This window comes from Myxine glutinosa, chromosome 1 (assembly GCF_964187855.1).
Source record: "Myxine glutinosa chromosome 1, kmMyxGlut1.1, whole genome shotgun sequence".
NCBI lineage: Eukaryota > Metazoa > Chordata > Myxini > Myxiniformes > Myxinidae > Myxine > Myxine glutinosa.
Genome location: NC_136261.1, coordinates 122,420,074 through 122,443,496, shown reverse-complemented (window position 1 = coordinate 122,443,496; position 23,423 = coordinate 122,420,074). Strand labels below are relative to the sequence as shown.

Genomic DNA, 23,423 nt, shown 5'->3' with positions numbered 1-23,423 from the left:
CATATAGTATCTACAACACATTCAACATTCCACAATGATATCACTGCCAACTGTTTTATTGTCCTTGTGCAGGTGTGGAACTTTCTGATTGGTTTCAAGATAACCAATCACAGTGTACTATCTCAACACATGACTATGGAGCATATTTCTTCCTCCATTTCCAGTAATGAATAGGGCTTTCAGCATACAATGTCTATGTAAGCAGACTAAACCCAAAGCCCAATACAGAACTGCAAAAACATAGGCAATATCCTGGATCAGCACGCCAACCATGCACGCACACAATTGCATGCACTGTAGCACCAAAAGTGAAAGGAAAGGTGGGAAGGGAAATGAAACATTTAGATGAGAATCCAGAATGATACCTTGGAAGATTAACTTTTGAAGTAAGGTCTCTTGAACAGAATACTACATCTGCACAAAAAGAAAAGCAGAACCAACTAGAACACTCTTCGACGTCGAATGGGTCGACCGATATGCCTCCTCCCACATTATTACATCATTATAATACTTGAACCAAGTTTGATTTAAATCCGTTCAGCTGTTACCAAGTTATCATATTTTTGCATGACATGACATCTGACCTTTGACCTCATGACCCCAAAATGCAATCAGTCCATGCTTACATCATTATACATACCTGTACCAAGTTAAAATTTAAATCCCTTCAGCTGTTCACAAGTTATCACATTTTTACCTGACAAGACCTCTGATCTTTGACCATTGACATGGGAACCCAAAATCGAACCCGTTCATCTTTACATCATGAAAGCCCACAGAATTGTTGTTTCTCACAGTCTGAGAGTCCTTTAGGTGCTTTTTTGCAAACTCCAAGCGGGTTTTCATGTGTCTTTCACCGAGGAGAGGCTTCTGTCTGGCCACTCTGCCATAACACCCAGATCGGTGGAGTGTTGCAGTGATGGTTGTCCTTCTGGAAGTTTCTCCCATCTCCACACAGGATCTCTGGAGCTCAGCCAGAGTGACCATCGCGTTCTTGGTCACCTATCTTACCAAGGCCCTTCTCCTCCCATTGCTCAGTTTGGCCGGGCGGCCAGCTCCAGGAAGAGTCCTGGTTGTTCCAAACTTCTTCCACTTAAGAATTATGGAGACCACTGTGCTCTTGGGAACCTTCAATGCAGCAGAAATTTTTTTGTAGGCTTCCCCAGATCTGTGCCTCGACACAATCCTGTCTCTGAGCTCTGCAGGCAGTTCCTTCGACCTCATGGCTTGGTTTTTGCTCTGATTTGCATTGTCAGCTGTGAGACCTTATATAGACAGGTATGTGCCTTTCCAAATCATGTCCAATCAATTGAATTTACCATAGGTGGACTCCAATCAAGGTGTAGAAACATCTCAAAGATCAAGAGAAATGGGAGGCACCCGAGCTAAATTTCAAGTGTCATAGCAAAGGGTATGAATACTTATGTCAATGTGATATTTCAGTTTTTTTTCTTTTTAATAAATTTTCAAAACTTTCTAAAATTCTGTTTTGTCTTTGTCATTATGGGGTGTTGAGTGTAGATTGATGAGGGGAAAAATGAATTTAAACGATTTCAGCATAAGGCTGCAACATAACAAAATGTGAAAAAAGTGAAGGGGTCTGAAAACTTTCTGAATGCACTGAATCTGTAGCAAGTTTGAATTGGATCCCTTCAGCCGTTCTCAAGTTATAGACCTTTTACAGACTGTGACCTTTGACATATTGACCCCAAAATCTAATCAGTTAACCTTTACATCATTATACATAATTGTACCAAATTTGGTCAGAATCCCATCACTGGTTCACAAGTTATCACAGTAACAGGATTTTTACCCAACATGACCTCTGACCTTTGGCCTTTGAATTCGTGACCCCAAAATCGAATCAGGTCATCTTTACCTTGCATCCAGAAAGTTTGACTAAGATCCCTTCAGCCGTTGCCAAGTAACGCGGTAACGAAAACCTATCACGGACGGACGGACAGATGGACAGCCGGACAGACAATCTGAAAACATAATGCCTCCGTCGACTTCAGCGGTGGAGGCATAAAAATCAAGAGTAGAAAGGCAACACCTACCCTCCTCTTCTTCCCCAATATCTATTGAATATATATTGATGCAATTGGTCCAAAGGTCACAACTTACGTGAGAGGAAGAAAATTGGGCGGAAGATCGTTACGCGAAAGAACAACTTCGCATGATGCACAAATGGATGGTTTGTCTGATTCTGTGAATCAAGCTGTATGCCGAAGACAACACTTGCAATCACATCCATTGTGAGGTTGCCAAAAGTCCTGGGGGGGGGGGGGGGGTGGGGGGAAGAGGGTACAGAAAACCATGACTTGATTGTATGCAACATTTCATATTCATTCGTGATGTCATGTTTTCATGCACTGTAGCACCAACATCATTAAGACTGAACCAAACATTATGACTTACTCAATGGAGGGCATTAAAATATTGTTTATTATCACACAAGGAAACACATGGAAAACTAGATGCACGAGGAGGCATCTCAACTCATCGAATCCCTGTCATCCCCACATTCCAGAAATCAACAAAAAATCCCAGGAAGTCTTCAGAATTGAGCTTGTACATCAAGGAGATACGACCATCATCCTGTGAATCTAACATGAACTTACTGAAATGAACTCGGTGACATCAGCCCTGAAATGAAAGTAAAGTTCCCTTGCAAACATAGCACGAGTACTTAAGGAGCCAGTGTAGAGACTTGCAAGTGATTCTGAAGTGTGGCTGACGCATCTCCAGCTGGAGGAGCGTTCACCATGCAATTTTTTAAAATTAATATTACATCTTCCTCCTGGAGTCAAAGAATGGGATGGTTTGCTTGGTGTACCATCTGAGGACATAGCTTGTGACAAGGGGGTCCTAGATTCATTTAATATTACATAATTTAATAATTAAACAATTAATTAATAAATTTAATAATAATTATTTATTAATTAATAAATATCATAAATTAATTTTAAATAATTAATTAATTAATTAATTAATAATTATAATCATAATTTAATATTAATATTTTTAAAAATTAATATTGCATCTTCCTCCTGGAGTCAAAGAATGGGATGGTTTGCTTGGTGCACCATCTGAGGACATAGCTTGTGACAAGGGGGTCCTAGATTCATTTAATATTACATAATTTAATAATTAAAGAATTAATTAATAAATTAAATAATTATTATAAATTAATTAATTAATTTTATAAATTAATTTTAAATAAATAAATAAATAAATAATTAATTAATAATTATAATCATCATTTAATATTAATAATTTTTTATTAATATTACATCTTCCTCCTGGAGTCAAAGAATGAGATGGTTTGCTTGGTGTGCCATCTGAGGACATAGCTTGTGACAAGGGGGTCCTAGATTCAACCCAGTCCATTGTCTACTCACGACTATGCAACGACTTATGGATGCTTGTCTGTGTGCATGTGGACGCCATTTTCAAAAGTTGCTGTATAGGTAAAAAAATTCTTAACAATTCTTCATTATTTTGTTAGTACATATAGTAGGACACGGTCACTTTTGGGTTTTTATATTATAGAGCACAGTAACTTTTGGGTTTGTATATTATAGAACACAGTAACTTTTGGATTTGTATATTGTCGCGCAACTCCGATTAACACCAGAGTTGCCGATTGCCGATCACGAAGGCTTCAACTCCCGAGGCGGAAACTCAATGGCGGATTCCAAAACCAAAAGCCCCAAGCGCGTGGAATGGAGGGGAACGGCGAGAGCCCCCGCAGCCTTATCTATTAAAATCAATCACCCGGTAAACTGCGTTCAGAAATCTGTACAGAAAATAATATAAGGGTTTATTGGGAAAAGCAAGGACAGTAAAAGCACGCGCCGGTAATAAAATATCCTACTTCGGGATCCCGCACACCAGATATCAAATACAAACAGGAGATGAATTAACAAAAATAACACGTTTTAGCACGCGGTGCTACACGCGTGACTTGCTACCAAGGAGGAAGCGGACAACGCGGTAAGTTTATAGTTCTTTATTCCAAAGAGGTCACTGTAGCACTGGCGCGCTCCGGGCTGCGCGCCCGGTGTATATCCTGAGGCCACGCCTACCCCTAGGGCGTGGCCGCCGCCCACTTGGTGCGCGGAATGATGTCTCCACGCCAGTGGGCTTTCGTGTCCGCCACACGCGCCCCCCCAGAATTCCCGCGCACCTGGAGGGCCAGTTTGCAGGGCAAACGGATGACCCGGCCGAAGTGCCCTCTGGCGACCGGCGGCGTCCGGGGTGCAGGGATGCCAGGTGGGATGCGCCTGGCTGTACCCGGGATGGGTGCCGGACCGGGGGGCGGCGTGCCTGCGGTGCTGGGCGGTGCCGGGGGTCCGCCCGCAGGGGGGCGGCCCCGACGCGGGGGCTGAGCCACCGGCGGTGGGTGGTCCACGTCGAGGTGGGCCGGCTTGAGGCGGTCTATGGAGACCCGGTCAGGAGTGCCGCCGATGTCCAGGGTGAAATGTTTCTCATGACTTCACGAGGAAGTTAATCCCCAACTGTGGAGCACAGGGATCCACGAACATTTCCATGGATCAATATCAGCACCCTCCTACACGCGGGCCGACCACGGCTCGGCGACCTTGCCCATCATGAACACCAGCGGCTTGTGGTCGACGAAGGCCGTGAACGCACGGCCCTCGAGCAGATGGCGGAAGTGCCTGACCGCCAGGTGAAGCCAAAGCAACTCGCAGTCGAAGGTGCTGTAACGGCGTTCGGGCGGGCGAAGCTGCTGGCTGAAGAACGCCAGCGGTTGCCAAGCTCCATGCACCCATTACTCGTACACCGCGCCCACCGAGTAGTCCGAGGCGTCAGAGGTGAGGGCGATCGGTGCATCGAGCGCTGGGTGCGCGAGCATGGTGGCGTTGGCCAAGGCGAGCTTCGCGCCCGAGAACGCCGCGTCCATCTGCTTGGTCCAGGTAACGTCACCTTTGCCCGGCTTCCCTCGAAGGGCCTCGTGTAAGGGGCGCAGGAGCTGGGCGATGCGGGGCAGGAACCGATGGTAAAAGTTTACCATGCCCAGGAACTCCTGGAGCCCCTTGATCGTGCGGCGGCGCGGAAACCCCTTCACCGCCTCTACCTTGGCCGGTAGGGGGACGGCCCCGTGCCTGGTGACGCGGTGCCCCCAAAAAGTCGATTTCAGCGACACCGAACCGGCACTTGGCGGGGTTCACGATCAGGCCATGCTGGCCCAGACGTTCGTTGAGCGTGCGGAGATGGTGAAGGTGCTCTTCGCGGGACGCGCTCGCGACGAGGATGTCGTCCAGGTAGACGTACAAAAAACCCAAGCCGCGCAAGACGCTGTCCATGAGGCGCTGGAACGCCTGAGCCGCATCTTTCAAACCGAAGGGCATCCGAAGAAATTCGAAAAGCCCGAATAGCGTGATGACAGCCGTCTTCGGGATGTCCTCCGGCCTGACAGGGACCTGATGGTAGCCGCATACGAGGTCCACCTTTGAAAAGAAGGACATATTCGCCAAGCGGGCGGAAAAGTCCTGAATGTGGGGGATGGGGTAGCGGTCGGGGGTGGTGGCGTGTTTGAGGCGCCGGTAGTCCCCGCACGGTCGCCATCCCCCGCCGGGCTTGGGCACGATGTGGAGCGGGGACGCCCACGCGCTCTCCGAGCGCCGCACGATGCCGAGCCGCTCCAGCGTAGCGAACTCCGCTTTAGCTACGGCGAGCTTCGTCGGCTCGAGGCGGCGTGCCCGGGCATAGACCGGTGGCCCGGCGGTGGGGATGTGGTGTTCCACCCCGTGCTTGACGGTCCCCGCCGAGAAGGTCGGCCGCGTGAGGACCGGAAAACCCGCGAGGAGGAGGGCGAATTCGTCCGCTGCCGGAAGCGTACAGATGAACCTGGCCGGAACGGAACCGCTCGGCAAGCCGCTCGATGAGCCGCTCTGTGAGCTGCTCAACGAGCCGGGCAGCGCACACGCGAGCGAGCTGAACGTCTCAGCCAGGACAAGCCTTCTGCGCTTTACATCGACCAGTAATACATTAGCACAAAAGAAGTCCGCGCCGAGCAGTGCCATGGGCACGTCGGCCAAAACGAACGACCAACGGAAAACCTGACCTCCGAACCGCAGGGAGAGACAGCGTTTTCCGTACGTGCGTATAGACGTACCATTGGCCACAAGCAGCGCGGGACCTCGGCCCACGGTGTGCTTGTCGGACATACCGGCAGGAACGACTCACCTGCGCTCCCGTATCGCACAGGTAACGGTGCCCGGACAAGGTGTCCGTTATGTACAGCAGGCTGTTGGAATTGCCGACGCTCACCGTTGCCACCGAGCGCCGGCTCGCCCGTTTCACGACCTGCCGAATGAGCACGGCGGGCGACACTGCCGAGCCTCGTGGCCGAACTTGGCGTGGAAGAAACACCAGGCGGGCAGCTGCGGCGTTGGAGGCCGCGGTTTTCTTCGCGGGGGCGGCGGTGGTGGTGGTGGTGGGCGGGGTGGCGGACACGAGGTGCGGTGCATCGGGGAAAGCTTCGGGAGCCTCGGGAGCCGCAACCGCGCCAAGACTCGCCTGCGTGTCCAAAGCCGCGTAGTATTTGTCGGCCTCAGCAGCGAGCGCACGGGGTTCCGTTAACGCGGAACCAGCCAAAGCGAGGCGGACTTGTGCTGGCAGCTGGCGTCGAAACAACGCCCGGAATAGAGCGTTCGGGGTTTCGTCGCCCATGAGCGCCAGCATATGGTCCATACGGACCGACGGTCGCGTGTCCCCGATCTCGGGGAGGTCCAAGAGGTGATCGGCCCGTGTGTCCACCGTAAGGCCGAACGTGGCGAGGAGGAGACACTTGACCGCCTCGTACTTGCCGTCGGCAGGTGGATCCCTTAGGACCGATATGACGCGGGTGGCCATGCCGGGCCCGAGGGCGGAGACCACGTGGCAGTACATGGTGTCGTCCACCGTGATGCCTCGAAGTCGGAACTGGGCTTCCGCCTGCAGGAACCAAACTTCGGCTTGTGACTCCCAGAAGTCAGGGAGCTTGATGGAGACCGCGTTGGTAGCCATTGTTGCGGCGGTTTCGGGGAGTCAGCGACGGCTGACTCGAATGTCGGAGTCACCAATTTAGCACGCGGTGCTACGCGCGTGACTTGCTACCAATGAGGAAGCGGACAACGCGGTAAGTTTATAGTTCTTTATTCCAAAGAGGTCACTGTAGCACTGGCGTGCTCCGGGCTGCGCGCCCGGTGTATACCCTGAGGCCACACCTACCCCTCGGGTGTGGCCGCCGCCCACTTGGTGCGCGGAATGATGTCACCATGCCAGTGGGCTTTCGTGTCCGCCACAACGTCATGTATCGTGTAACCGCGGAGCTCGGTCTTATCTGCGCTCGTTGTCTTGTCGGTCCAACCTGGCTCCAAACTCCGGCGTGGAGGAATCCTCCGTCCGCCTCGCACGCCCCTCTAGGCCTGAGCCAACGCCCTCGCCGCTGCACACGAGGTCCGTGCACCAAACTCCAAAGCACCACGAGGTCCCACAGCAGGACAGCGAGCTCCACCCGGGCTCTCTCTCTCTGCACTCGGGATCTGCCAACTCTCCTCGTGCGCACCTCAAACGAACTCTCCCGTTCCGAACTCGAACTTGTGCGCACCTTGTCTCAGGATCTCTGATCTGAATAGCCTGAACGCGGGATCCAACTCACAACTGACTCATTCCGACCCTCGTCACCCAACTTGTGACTCAAACTGCTCACTGCCAACTGCGCACACAAACTCTCGATCCAACTCTCAACCACGAATCCAACTGCTCTGGACTGCGCCAAGAATGTAGCTAGTCTCAACTGCGCAATGGCGTTTGGCTCTCGTCTAGCCTCGGCCGGTGACGTCAGCCCTGGTGCGCTGCCAACCAATCGGTCTTCTCCATGCGCCTCGCCGGCTCGCTCAGGTCACACCCACTGCGTCACTCTCACTCCCGTCCCCTACTCCGTGGTCATAGCAGGTGCTATGCGAGGTGGATAGGCCTCTCAGAGGTGTAGATGGTGGCAGCCATTATCGGCGGTGTCCTGGCCTGCTTTCTTCCTCGGTCATGTCAGGGGGGAGGGCATTATTGATGTTGTACTAAGGGATCCTAACCAAGTGTCTATTTGGTCTGCAGTGCCATAAGGGACAAAGGTTTGATTACCAGGTGAGACATACAAGGGCTCTACTCATTATTCCCCACACTACTTAACACACGAATCTCCTGGTAGATTCACAATTATACACCTTAACCGACCAAAACGCCTGCACATGGACATATTACAAGGTAGTTTTCCTTACCGTGACACACAAAGCATGTTACCTACTCAGATCTAACTGCTCTACATATTGCTCTACCACCGACCGACATAACACAGCCCCCCCCCCCCCCCCGGAACCATAGCTCCTGCAAGGTTCACTGCAGGCACTACCATTCCAGCCTTAACACCTACTGTCTCACACTTACTTAGCTTATGAAATAAATCAGGAGGGCTGTGCGAAGTGAGTCGGACTACTTACCTACACTTCCTTAACAAGCGCAACCCCTTAACAATCATGCAAGTATGTACATTCATTGGTCTTCATTGTTCCTGCGGTGGGAGGAAACAAACCACACGCAAAACTAACTTAACCACAAAACTTAACCTTAACCAGAAAATTCCAAAAACTCTATACATTTTTACATACCCCGGTCGACAGACCGCGTCCCCCGGTGGATGCCACAAGACACAACCTAACCTGCAGGGCCACCCTAATGCACCCCTAAATTTCCACGGGCCCTGTCCAGGTGTTACCGGTGAGTGACATGGCTCGGTGGATTTCGCCCACATTCATGCAACATAAACCCCTTATCCACTCATTCTCAGTCCAAACTCATTCCTACACTTTATTACCAGCACTTATTTCACCCCCCTGCAGGACCATGGCATTGAGGTCATTCGTGTGTGTGCATTCCTCAACTAGGCAGCAGGGAGGTACCGCACAAAAAGATGGTGGGGGCGCTTCAGGCTGTGGTGCCCGCAGTCCCAAAAACAAGTCAACCGACTTACAAGTTCCTTGCCCCCCCCCCCCCCCCCCCTTTACCTCTTGGCCCATGGCAGCCCAACAGCCCCTTTCCGCTGTTACCCCGCCGGTGAGGGTCTCCACACACACCAGGCTCCCAGTGCAGCAACACAGGTCACCGGGGGACTTCCTCACCCCGCGGCGCCCAACCATGACCCTCCACCAATGAGCTCCAATTTCCAGATACCACCGGCTGCCAGGGGTAATTGCTTGTTTTCTTGTGGCGTCATCGGAGCACGCGTGCAGGGCACCCTGGGACACCTCGGCCATTTTGATACCCTCTCGAACAACGTCGTCAGCGGATTCACATTAAATAGTTTTTGTTCACGACCAGTCATGCCAATTTGCGGCGTATTTCGTTGTTCAAACAGGCCAGGCGTTAGGCCAGGAGTCAAGTTTTACAAAACGCCCAAACTTCTACTGAATCAGGGTGAGGAAACAAGAAATTTAAGTGAAGAGAGGCAGCGTTTGTGGAAGGCTGCCATCAATCACAGTGACATCCAAAGAGAATCACAGTGGGATCGCACACCTGTCTGCTCCGAGCATTTTGTTAACAGTAAGTAAGAACATGTTTCATTGTATAACCATACAATCACTATAATCATTAATGATATTGAATACAATACATACATTTGAACAAATGGAGGGCACTTAATCAATCAGGTCCATAACATTAACACAAGCAGCTTTAAAAAATACATGTTTGTTTAATATATTAATACCTTGGATCGAATCAAGTGGACGTCATTCAGTTCTTTGTGTAGGATTTGTCGCACCCATCCATCTTGGTACAACCTGTATGCCTCGAGGGATTTATACTTCTTCAACTCATCTTTGGTATAGGCCGATTTGCTGAACAACAGGTAGTTGATCACGTCGATGTGGGTCACCTGAGGCCACTTGCTCACATTCTTCTCAAATTGGTCATTTGATAGACCATAAGGGTCACACCCAATGACAGAAATCTTCTCTTTGTAACGAACAAGAAGGTCCGGGGGGGAGCGTCTCTTGGTAGCCAAGGTTGGCACTCGCACTGCTAGCCATACTCAAGCCTGGATCTACCGTATCCTTACGTACACTCCAAGTCTGTTCTACAGGTAGTTGGTTGCAGGTTGACCCACTGCCCAGGTGTTCACCAGTTCACTGGTCCACGGCAAACTTAAACCGAATGTTCTGTGTTTGTTGGGCAACAACACGTAATATAAACTAGATGGCACCACACTCCACATGAACGTGACAAAACAAACAAAATTACTTTAGAAAACAGACTTTTTGCGATCCGCATTCACCATAAACCAACGCAACAAATCAATATCAGCACACACGGACAGATTAGCTTGGGTATCAAAATGGCCGCCGCGCAATGCGAGATGGGTAATTTGTGACGTCAGTGAAAACAAAGGATTGCTGCAGAGGGGGGCCGCAGGCATCGCTCCTCAGAGCTTGATCCGTACCTGCGGACACACACACCTTCCCCACCCATAAGACCCCAAAACACACTTCCTCCCCCGCTGCCATTCAATTCTCAAAACAACTCAGCACAATTCCAATGATGGTGTAAAAGATGTTACAAAGGTTTGCCATGGCCTGCTGCATGTGAAATCCCCTATTCACATTTCACATTCAACCAATACACATTTCCAAAAGCACAATAATCACCGCTTACTCATTTCCTCCAATAATCACTCACTCTCCAGTTTCCACTCTCATGACCACATCAAAACACAACCACAACACCAACACAAACGCCACCCACAAGACACTGTGTGGCCCCCATTCCATCCCCTCACCGGCCATGTCATCACTCTCACCCGGCTCCAAACTCCAAATTACATGTCCCCAAAGTTCCACAAGCAAGTCCTGAAGCCTGGGACTGTACATCTCTAACACTCACCTCAAATGCAGGTAATTACCGGTTGGTCAGGTCCAAAGTGCAATCCACCCACAAAATCCCACAATTTCTCATTGAGCCTATCCAATTTTTTTTTTTTTTTTTTTTTGTATACAAGAACGAGGCTCGTGAAAGAGCGAACATTAATCACACAAAAAGACAAACAGACACATTTAAAACAAATAACATCGGGAGCGGTAGACAAGATGGGGAGAGAGGGGGAAGGACACAAACACAACATTTGAGAGCAGGGACCGAGAGACATGGAGACATCGAGAGATCTGTGGGAGGGAGAGGGCTTTTGGGGGGAGGCATGGGAAGGGGGGGGGGGGTGGGAGAGGTATAAAACATATTGACACTGCCAGGACTTCCAGGAAAGAAGTTGGAATTTCAAACAAGGTGGATCTGGGGTGAATTAGTGGGGGTAGAAAATATCAAGGTTTTGGATGGGGGAAGATAAGAGATGGTGGTGAACAGCTGTTTTAAAGACCTGGAGGGAGGAGTGGGATTGAAGGGAGTGTGGGAGTTTGTTCCATGGGCGGGAGAAAAGAGGAATGAAAGAGTGAAGGTGAGCAGAGAGCCGAGATTTCGGCAGTTTAACCATCAGAGGGTTGCTGGCAGATCTTGTGCGACCTGTAGGAATATTTTGGGGACAAAGCACAGAGAGAGCTGGGGGAGCAAGGCCGGAGAGGAGTCGGTAGAAGACAGAAAGACCACCTACCTGCCTGCGGTGAGTGAGTGAAAGGCCCTCAGAGATAGCTTCATCGCGGGAGATTCCAATGATTCTGAAAGCTTTGGATTCAACAGCGTGAAGCCGAGCCAGGTGTGAGGCAGGAGCACCAGCCCATAGGGGAGAACAGTATTCCATTGAGCTGCGGATGAAAGCCTTGTATGTGAGGAGCTCAGGTGTGCCGAGGAAGGACTTCGCACGACGGAGGATGCCCAGTCGGCGACTGGCTTTGGAGGCCAGCTTGGAAATGTGGTTTTCCCAAGAAAGATCATGGCAGATAGTGAGACCCAAAAGCTTGAGCGACAGAACTTCTTGGAGAGGATTGTTGAGAAAGTAGATGGGAGGGTTGTCCAGTCGATCTTTTCGGAGAGACATAGTAAGAGTGTGAGATTTGTCAGGATTGAAAGACATGTTCCACTTGTTTGACCAGTCTGTGATTTTGTCCAGGTCTTCAGAGAGTGAGGAGGCTGCAGACTGCCGATCTGAGGGAAGAGGAATGGAGCAGCAGAGAGTGGAGTCATCAGCAAAGAGATAGAGAAGATTTTCCAGAGAGTCGGAGAGATCATTGATAAAGCCCAGAAAAAGCACAGGGCCAAGCACACTGCCTTGGGGAACTCCAGGCTGAACAGGAAGGGGAGATGAGAGAAATCCATTCAGGGCCACACGTTGACTACAACCAGAGAGGAAGTCCGCAAGCCATGCATAGAGATTTCCATGGATACCATAGGAGGAGAGTTTGGTGAGCAGAGCTGGGTGCCAGAACGTATCGAAGGCACGTGATATGTGATATCGAAGGCATTGAGGACCTCCATCCATTGTTGAGACAGCAGAAGCAGCATGTCCAGAGTAGAGTGACCTGGTCTGAAACCAAATTGATGATCAGAGATCAAGCCATTGGAGAAGAGGAAAGATTTCATATCCGAAGCAATGATGGATTCCATGACTTTGCTGATAATTGGGAGCAGGCCGATTGGTCTGTAGTTGCAAGGATCTGTTTTTGCACCTTTTTGTGTAAAGCGGTAATGTTTGCTGATTTCCAGGATGCTGGCAGATGACCTTGAGCAAAAGATAGGGTGAAAAGAACAGAGAGAGGGTGAGATAGAGCGGCAGAGCAGGATTTTAGGACCCGTGGGCTGATGCCGTCTGGTCCAGTTGCAGAATCAGAGTCGAGGTTTGACAAAAACTCCTCCACCTTGTCAGGAGAGAAGGACACAGAGTCCAGGAGCAGTTGGGTTCGACTGGGAAAGGTGGGAACAGAGAGAGATGGGTTTGGGACTAAGGATTTTGAGGCAAACACAGAGTTGAGGCATTCGGCTTTGTCACGTGCGATGTCAACTGTGTGGCCATTTGAGGTAAGGGAGGGGATGGAGCGGGAACAAACACCAGAAACGGATTTGACCAGACGCCACCAGGATTTGGAGGAAGGAGACAGGTTTGAGAGTTCATGCTTGAGTGAGGAGAGATAGTGCTTCCTGGCACTCCTGAGGGTAGACAAACACTTGTTCCGAGCTTGGTGGAAGGAACTGAGATTGCCTTCAGTTGGATTAGCCTTCCAAGAGGCAAAGGCAAGTTGTTTCAGGGCAACAGCCTCACCACAAGATTCCGTGTACCATGGACGGGAGGAAGGGTATGACAACTGAAGACGAGATGGGATAACTGTGCATGAGAGAGAGCAATTTACTTTGAAAGAATTCCCAGGATGAGTTGATGTCAGAGGTGGTAGAGATGGGAGACCAGTCCAGATGATTGATGGCTGCTTGAAGACCGTGCCAGTTGGCCTGAGTGAAATGCCAGACTCGTCGACGCTGAGGAGGCTCTCTGAGAATGGCCAGAGAGATGTCCACTTTGACAAGCACATGATCAGAAGAACCGATTGGAGCAGAGGAAGAGCAGCAGACATTAGGAGGGAAGTTTGTCATAACCAAGTCTAGAAGAGAAGATACTCCATTGGCTGAGATCCAGGTCGGGAAATTGACAGATTGTGTCAATCCCAGTGAGTCACAGAAGTCCTTTGCTGAGGTGCCATGACTGGTGAGAGAGGAACCCACACCCAACCAGGTGGCATGATGACAGTTGAAGTCACCACATATGAGGAAGAGAGAGTTGGGATGAGTGGATAGAAGTTGGTCCATGTTGTCAGAAAGTGAAATGCAGATGGAGTCATCACTGTTTGGGGGACGGTACAGAACACATATGAACAAAAGGTGGGAGCGGAGAGGAAGCCGTAGCCAGAGGTACTCCTGGGGGTGAGGAGGAGAGAGGGCAGTGCAAGGAGAGTGAGGAAGAGAGTTTTTGATAAAGATAGCCACCCCACCACCAGGCCGAGGCTCAGGTCTATCATACCGGAGGAGGGAGTAACCAGGAAGAGATATTAAGGAATCAGAGACATCTTGAAGGAGGAAAGTCTCTGTTAAGCAGATCAAGTCTGGATTGTCAGAAGCAACCTGTATGGAGAGATCAGTCAGGTTGGAACGAAGGCCCCGGATGTTTGAGGTCCATACCGTTAATGAAGAGAGAGGGGGAGCATCGGGTACAGGACAGGGGAGGGGAGGAGTAGGGTAAGATGAAGGATGAGAGGGGGAGGTAGGGAGAGCAGTTGATAGTGTGTCAGAGATTGCAGAAGAGTTCCAAGAAAGGGAAGGATGAGGAGGATGAAAGGTTTGATGTGGAAGGGATGAGGCACAGTGAGGGGTTGTTTGAGGGGGGGCAGAGGAAAGTAGAAGGTTGGGGGGGGGGTGGAGGTATGAGATAGAAGGGAGATGAAGTGGGGAGGAGGCAGCTTTGAGGAGGAGGGGGGAGGAGGGAGAATTGGGGAGGAATGGTATGGGGGGAGATTTGAATGGGAGGGCTTGGGGGGGAGTTTTGAAGGGGAGGAGTGAGGGGGGAGTTTAGGAGGGGAGGGGCAAGGGGGGAGTTTAGGAGGGAAGGGGCAAGGGGGAAGTTTAGAAGTGGAGGGGCAAGGGGGGAGTTTAGGAGTGTAGGGGCAAAGGGGGGGATTTGGAGGGGAGGGGCAAGGGGGGAGTTTAGGAGGGGAGGGGCCAGGGGGGAGTTCAGGAGTGGAGGGGCAAGGGGGGGATTTGGAGGGGAGGGGCAATGGGGGAGTTTATGAGGGGAAGGGCAAGGGGGGAGTTTATGAGGGGAAGGGCAAGGGGGGAGTTCAGGAGTAGAGGGGCAAGGGGGGAGTTTAGGAGTGTAGGTGCAAGGGGGGGGGATTTGGATGGGAGGGGCAAGAGGGGAGTTTAGAAAGTGGATGATTAATGAAAGACGAACATTGATAACAAATTGGGTTTGTTGTGATTTTCAAGTTATCAATCTGATTCAGAACGATGGAGGAGGGATGGAATGAATGTGAATTTAGACCATGTAGTGAGGGAGACGTATAAGATATTGAATTTCTTTTTTTTGAAGTGGAATGAGTTGGAGAGGAAATTGAGAAAAGCCTTTTAAATAGGAAGAAAAACAGCGTGTTGTAATATACCACTGAATAAAACACTGAAGGGGAAAGGTTAAACATATTTAAATGATATTTAAACAGAACCGTGAACAGTCTTATATGCACAAAATACCAACGGGGGGGGGGGGGGGGGGGGGAGAGCCGCGAGTCACGTGAACAGGGCAAATGGTGGATGGCAAGGAGATAATTGGGACGGGGCGAACAGCACACCTGGACAGAAAATACAGGATGAGACAACAGTACACGTGGAGAAAGGAAAAATGTTTGTATGTTTGTTTGTTTTTTTTTGTTTGTTTGTTTTTTGGGGGGTGGGGGGGGGGTGGGGATTTAGAACGTTAGACAGAGTATTATGTTCGGGGTAGAAGGGAAAAAAACTAAGAGCCAAGCAAAACACGCTTAAGTTACAAACACCGACGGGGGTACAACTACAAGGCCGCACACGAGGAGCAGAACACGATTAATTAATTACGAGTTACAGGAAATTCAAACCAAAACTAACTATAATCAAACAATAACGCATGGATGATAAAATAACGAGTTGAAATTTGACAATCTATCTGGGGAAATGGGGGAGAAACACGTGGTCGAAGAATGAACGAACGAATAAGAATGAATAAACGAATGAGAAAAGAGAAGGAAATGTGGTTTTTTTTGTTTTTTTGAGTTGAGATTTACAGAAGGAAGTAGGCTATGTGGTGAAAAGACTGGGAAAACAGAGAACGAAAGTTATTGGATCACAAACGACGGACCGCTGAGAGAAAAACAAAGCCTCAAGTTTGTACAGTGTACACTGACAAGGCCTCAAGACACGACACGAATTAACACGATTTTCAATACAGGTATGAAAGATTTGCGCCGAAAATCTTCGTCGGGACACAATATACGTACAATACACCATAAAATAAATACAGTTATAACGAAAATTCAAATGGGAACAATTACTTAACTTCGATTTTGATGGAGCGCGTGGAGAGCAACGAATAAACGAACCCTCGCCAGCAAGACCGGAAACGGAAGTCCAATTTCTCCAAACTTCACTTTTCTCCACACTACACTGGCAGATATGTGGATCCGCATCCAACGGTGATCATCACGACACAACTACCTGTGGCCACGGCAGCTCTGCACCTCTAGCTCTGCACCTCTACCATGCAAGGGTCATCGGGACAAGGTGAGCAGTCAAAACGCCAACATGGCCCATGAGTGTCCATAAGGGTGCGACCCACCATCCATCCTTCAGCCCCCCCCCCCCCTGCGAGGAACACAGCTGCACCAGCCCCAGCTGGCCAATGTGGTGAGCACCTGCTGCCACAACACACACTACCGCACGCACAACCTCGGCCCTGGAGGGCACGGTCGCAGTGCGTGGCATCCCGACAGCCACGTACCCTGCACCTCCACATCATCCCCCCAGTGCTCACCCACACTTTACCACACCAAGGTCCAGTCAACAGCCATGCTCCACCAGGGGACTCACCCAGAAGACATGGTCCACACACCTCGGACACACAGCACCACGTTGACCCTCAGACCACCCAACTACATCCCCATGACTCCGCATCCCAAATATCAGCACAGTCGCCCCCGCAACCAGTTGAAAGCTGTGTCCTGCTACCCTATCAATTTCATCACAGCCTCTAACACTTTGGTCTAACACAAAAAAAAAACAACACCTTTAGAGGCCATTTTTCCCCGCAAGCGGGGGTTGGCCTTTTTCGGGAACTGTGGTTGTTGTTGTTTTTCGGTCCCCTTTTTGAAGCAATGTTTTACGGCCGGATGCCCTTCCTGACGCCAACCCTTTTTGCCGCCTTTAACAAGCAGGGAATTACCAGTGAACTGGTACTCAATTTGCCGACCTCGGAAGGATGAACAGGCTGAGTCAACCCCCCTGGTGTTAATTCAGCGATTGACCGGGATTCAAACCCAGGATCCTAGGTATCCTAAGCCGGCACCCTAGCCGCTAGCCCAACACCAGGGATAATGGGTTATCCCAACACCAGGGATTCACATCCCCATGGCTCTCTTCCCAACACGAGAGTCCATAAATCATAACGGAACATCTGTGGAAGGTCACTCTCACACCATCACGTTCCACAGATGCCCCACTAGGGATTTGGTCTAACACACCTGGAACAATAATGGCATCACTGCACAGTGTCCACCATTTCTCTTCACAAAATTCACCCTTAAATAAACATCTAACCCACAGATTACCCATGCCAAACATTTTTCACATTTCACTAATCTCAACCAAAGAAAGATGCTTTTCCATACACATGCCAGCCGAGCATGGCCCATATGCTCGGCTCATTACACATCTCCCGATTCACATCCCCATGGCTCTCTTCCCAACACGAGAGTCCATAAATCATAACGGAACATCTGTGGAAGGTCACTCTCACACCATCACGTTCCACAGATGCCCCAATGGTTGTCCAGCAGGCTATGTCCGTCCCTGTCCATTCGGTTTGACCCGCGTCCATAGCCCAGCACAACACGTCAGGTCACCACATGCTGGCTGTCCCAGAATCTCAGGAGGAGGGTGCCAGGCCGCATGCCCGGGTGGTCACTACATCAGGCCCAAGTTGGCCGTCCGCAGTGCCACCACCAAAGCGCGACCCACAACAACGCCCCCTAGTGGTCCTCAATATATGCCATCCCAGGCTTGAGAAACCACCTCGGACCCCCTGAAGGTCTTAACCCCCAGCAGGGTCCGGTGACCCTGTCGGCCCGAGCCACCCGCTCGGCCGGTCCCCCGCTGGACAAGGGACGCCACACTCCACCAGACCCCCCGTGGGGCCCAGGCCGCACCATGCCACCCATGGCTGGACCCCACGTCCAAATCCCGCCAGCTCAGCCCCCCAGCTGGCTGGCATCCCCAAATTTTGAAAGGGGCGAATTTTGCCTGAGGCCATCCTCAATGACCTCCCCATGTCCCGGGGACCAACTCCAACCAGGGCTGCTCCAAATCCAACTTCCATTTAAATCTAAATTTCTTTCTCCTTTTAAAATTTTTTATTCCCACCGCCAAACCGCAGCTGCAGGTAACAACTCCTACCACCAGTTGTTCTGCCCCTCCCCGCAGCTGGTCCACATTCCCTACGGGGACCAAATCTCCAGAGGCTCTATCTCCCGATCCCTCAAGATCCAAATCCAGCCCGGAGCCAACACACTTCCCCAGCTGGGTATCCAATTTCGGAGCCTCTGTTTCCAAATCGTAGTGTACAGTGAGAGTCCCCACGGTCACCACAACCACCTCCTCAGACCGACTCACCTCATCCCCCAAACTCCTTTGGGCCTGGTCAAACCCTACCTCTATGGGACTGTCCCAGGTCCTCAGCCGCTGAATCACATCATGCTCGTCATCCCCATCATCATAACAAATCATTTCTGGCCCCGCCAGGTTTTCATCAATATCCCCAATAAATACCCGGTCCGGCTCCATTGCACGGACCCCCAACAACTCTACCCCCTCTTGCTCTGCACCAGTGCCCTGGTGCTGCACCATTTCAAATTCATCCCCCGGTTGAGGTGTTGTGGCATCCACCCGGTCCCGATAAACCTCCAGGCCAGGTGGGAAACACTCCCTATTACAATTCTCACATTCGGTCTCCCCATCTAACTGTGCGCATTCCCCATTCACCTATGGGCATTCCCCATTCACCTATGGGCACTCCACATTTACCTGCAGGCATTCCCCCATCTACCTGTACACGTTCCCCATCCACCTGTGGACATTCCCATCCACCTCTGCACCTGCAGTCTCCCAATTTACTTCAATTGCCATTCCCGGTGCAATTCCCAATTTTGCCATTCCCTGCTCCTGAGCCCCAGCGGCACCATTCGTTCGTCCTTCCCTCAATTCATTCGTCCAGGCATCAATTTTATTATATATTCCCCGAATTTCTCCAAGCGATTGACCCAAAATCTGGTCGGTTGTCGGGGCCGTATTGATAGCAGCGAGGGAAGCTCCATCACTACCCTGAATTCCCCCATCTACATCCGACCCACTCCCTAAACTGACAGAAGCCTCGCTGCGCACCTCCATTTCACCGACCTCCGACATCCGCTTTGATGAAGGTCATTTCCCGCACGCGTATTTATTTCAATTCCAAAAATAAAATTTAAATTTGTCGAAGACGCGATATCTCGCTCCGTATGCCCAATCACTATCAAATTTCTCCGCCTCGATTATAAAAATTTTTGCGTTCAAATTCTCCACTATGACACCAAATGTCGGGGTTCAATCCCACTACTGACTACCAAATGTCGCGCAACTCCGATTAACACCAGAGTTGCGGATTGCCGATCACGAAGGCTTCAACTCCCGAGGCGGAAACTCAATGGCGGATTCCAAAACCAAAAGCCCCAAGCGCGGGGAATGGAGGGGAACGGCGAGAGCCCCCGCAGCCTTATCTATGAAAATCAATCACCCGGTAAACTGCGTTCAGAAATATGTACAGAAAATAATATAAGGGTTTATTGGGAAAAGCAAGGACAGTAAAAGCACGCGCCGGTAATAAAATATCCTACTTCAGGATCCCGCACACCAGATATCAAATACAAACAGGGGATGAATTAACAAAAAGGACACGTCATGTATCGTGTAACCGCGGAGCTCGGTCTTATCTGCTCTCGTTGTCTTGTCTTGTCCGTCCAACGCGGCTCCAAACTCCGGCGTGGAGGAATCCTTCATCCGCCTCGCACGCCCCGCTAGGCCCGAGCCAACGCCCTCGCCGCTGCACACGAGGTCCGTGCACCAAGCTCCAAAGCACCACGAGGTCCCACAGCAGGACAGCGAGCTCCATGCGGGCTACACCTCAGCCCAACTCGGGTCGGGATCTCTGAACTGCGCTGCCAGGAATCCAACTGCGATCGACCACGGATCAACTGCACCGAACAGCGAACTGCGCACTGCAAAACCAACTCGGGCTCTCTGCACTCGGGATCTGCCAACTCTCCTCGTGCGAACCTCAAAACGAACTGCCCACGCACACCTCCTCTCGACTCGACGCCAGGAATGTCACTGCTTTCTCAACTCAACAACAACTGCTCTGGACTCCACTCAACTCAACGCCAACTGCTCTGGACTGCACTCAACTCAGGAATCGAACTCTCGATCACGTTCTTGACTCAACACCAACTGCACACGCCGAGCCTCAACTCCACTGCTCGACAACTCCACTCAACTCAGGAATCAAACTCTCTATAAAATGGCGTCCGGCCCCCGTTAATATCCCCGGCCGATGACGTCAGCTTTGGCGCACTCCCAACCAATCAGAGCCTCCACCGACTGGCCGGCTCGCCCAGGGGCACACCCACTGCATCACTCTCACTCCCGTCCCCATTCCTTGTTCATAGCACATGCTATGCGAGGTGGATAGGCCCCTTGGAGGTGTAAATGGCGGCGGCCAATTGTGGCGGTGTTCTGGCCTGCTTTCTTCCAAGGTCATTCAGATAGTGGGGCGGCTTAGCCCAAATATTCAAAAGAATTGTGCATTTTGTGAAACAAGCACCAAATTTGGCACAAATGTACATTAATATGTTGCGAACATTTTCAGATATTGGGCCACTTGAAATTCCGTAATTTTTTTTTTCAATTTTTTTCAAATTTCGTAATTTCAAACTTTTCGGGTGACACCGTCACAATTTCGGTCTTCGAGGCCGGCCGATAGGCAAAGTGTGACCGGAAGGGACGAGGTTCTCCTGACCACGTGGCCCTCGATCTGGGAAGCGAGAGGCGTTCCATTAGTGGACGCGCCCCTCACGCCCGACTTTTGGGCGGCCCCGGCAGGCCGTTTGTTTTGACGTTCCGTGACAGGCCCCGCACCCCCACCTCCGGGCCGACCGGAAGCTTGTGCTGAGTACATCATACCTGAACAACTCAGTGAGGCAGAACACAGCAGTGCACACCAGGGTGACCCCTTCAGTGCATAAACCAATTAACCTGTCCACTGCAGGGCATATAGAAATGAAGTTATTTTCTGCATATAATAATAATATAAGTTCAGTTCTATATAACAATTTCTGTTATCACCACTACCACTACAACTACCACTACTACAAGCTTTGTCTGGAATTTTGTGGACTAACAGACAAACAGACATACAGACAAGCTGGGATCAAAACATTACCTCCTTCCACCATTGAGTGTAGAGGTAAACATCATGGAAATTATATCATGCCCTAGATTTAATTCATGCTTACCCGTGTATTTGCTTCACTGGTTCACAAGGTCTTTTGCATACATGTAATTCAGACTCTCGTCTTCATTGCTGACCACACAATGTTCGCAACATATTAATGTACATTTGTGCCAAATTTGGTGCTTGTATCACAAAATGCACAATTCTTTTGAATATTTGGGCTAAGCCGCCCCACTATATCGGCCGGCCTCGAAGACCGAAATTGTGACGGTGTCACCCGAAAAATTTGAAATTACGAAATTTGAAAAAATGTGAAAAAAAAAATTACGGAATTTCAAGTGGCCCAATATCTGAAAATGTTCGCAACATATTAATGTACATTTGTGCCAAATTTGGTGCTTGTATCACAAAATGCACAACAGGTTTGCTATGCTGCTACACTAAGAGGGGAAGGGCGTCATTAATGTTGTACTAAGGGATCCTAACCAAGTGTCTATGTGGTCTGTAGTGTAGGCCCGAGCCAACGCCCTCGCCGCTGCACACGAGGTCCGTGCACCAAGCTCCAAAGCACCACGAGGTCCCACAGCAGGACAGCGAGCTGTGTGCCATAAGGGACAAAGGTTTGATTACCAGGTGAGACATACAAGGGCGCTACTCATTAACCCCTACACTACCTAACACACGAGCTCCTGGTAGATTCACATTCATACATCTTAGCCGACAAAATACCTACACGTGGGCTTATTACAGGAAGTGTTCCTTCCCGCGACATCCCCAAGCATGGTACCTACTCAGATCTACTCTGCTCTATATATATCACTACCCAAATTCGTAACAATATTATAGAACACAGTAACTTTTGGGTTTGTATATTATAGAGCACAGTCACTTTTGTGTTTGTACATTATAGAGCAGTCACTTTTCGGTTTGAATATCGTAGAGCACAGTCACTTTTGGGTTTGTATATTGTAGAGCACAGTCATTTTGGTTTGTATATCATAGAGCACAGTAACTTTTGGGTTTGAATATTGTAGAACACAGTCACTTTTGGGTTTGTAAATTGTAGTGCACAGTCACTTTTGGGTTTGTATGTTATAGAGCACAGTAACTTTTGGGTTTGTATATTATAGAGCACAGTAACTTTTGGGTTTGTATATTGTAGAGCACAGTCACTTTTTGGTTTGTATATTGTAGAGCACAGTCACTTTTGGGTTTGTATATCGTAGAGCACAGTCACTTTTTGGTTTGTATATCGTAGGGCACAGTCACTTTTGGGTTTGTATATCGTAGAGCACAGTAACTTTTGGGTTTGTATATCGTAGAGCACAGTCACTTTTGGGTTTGTATATCGTAGAGCACAGTCACTTTTTGGTTTGTATATCGTAGGGCACAGTCACTTTTGGGTTTGTATATCGTAGAGCACAGTAACTTTTGGGTTTGTATATTGTAGAGCACAGTCACTTTTTGGTTTGTATATCGTAGGGCACAGTAACTTTTGGGTTTGTATATCGTAGAGCACAGTAACTTTTGGGTTTGTATATTGTAGAGCACAGTCACTTTTTGGTTTGTATATCGTAGGGCACAGTCACTTTTGGGTTTGTATATCGTAGAGCACAGTAACTTTTGGGTTTGTATATCGTAGAGCATAGTCACTTTTTGGTTTGTATATCGTAGGGCACAGTCACTTTTGGGTTTGTATATCGTAGAGCACAGTAACTTTTGGGTTTGTATATCGTACAGCACAGTCACTTTTTGGTTTGTATATCGTAGGGCACAGTCACTTTTGGGTTTGTATATCGTAGGGCACAGTAACTTTTGGGTTTGTATATCGTAGAGCACAGTCACTTTTTGGTTTGTATATCGTAGGGCACAGTCACTTTTGGGTTTGTATATTGTAGAGCACAGTAACTTTTGGGTTTGTATATCGTAGAGCACAGTCACTTTTGGGTTTGTATATCGTAGAGCACAGTCACTTTTTGGTTTGTATATCGTAGGGCACAGTCACTTTTGGGTTTGTATATCGTAGAGCACAGTAACTTTTGGGTTTGTATATTGTAGAGCACAGTCACTTTTGTGTTTGTACATTATAGAGCAGTCACTTTTCGGTTTGAATATCGTAGAGCACAGTCACTTTTGGGTTTGTATATTGTAGAGC

General features: G+C 49.6%; 1 protein-coding gene across 4 annotated transcripts in view; it reads right to left on the bottom strand.

Annotated features, from left to right (window-relative positions):
• Positions 1–23,423, bottom strand: part of LOC137427933 (thromboxane-A synthase) — a 115,441-nt gene that overhangs the window by 41,387 nt on the left and 50,631 nt on the right. For all 4 annotated transcript variants that reach the window (XM_068117777.2, XM_068117768.2, XM_078776649.1 and 1 more), the window contains exon 8: positions 2,125–2,273. In XM_068117777.2, the coding sequence (XP_067973878.2) occupies positions 2,125–2,273 (149 nt within the window). The remainder of the gene's footprint in view (positions 1–2,124; positions 2,274–23,423) is intronic.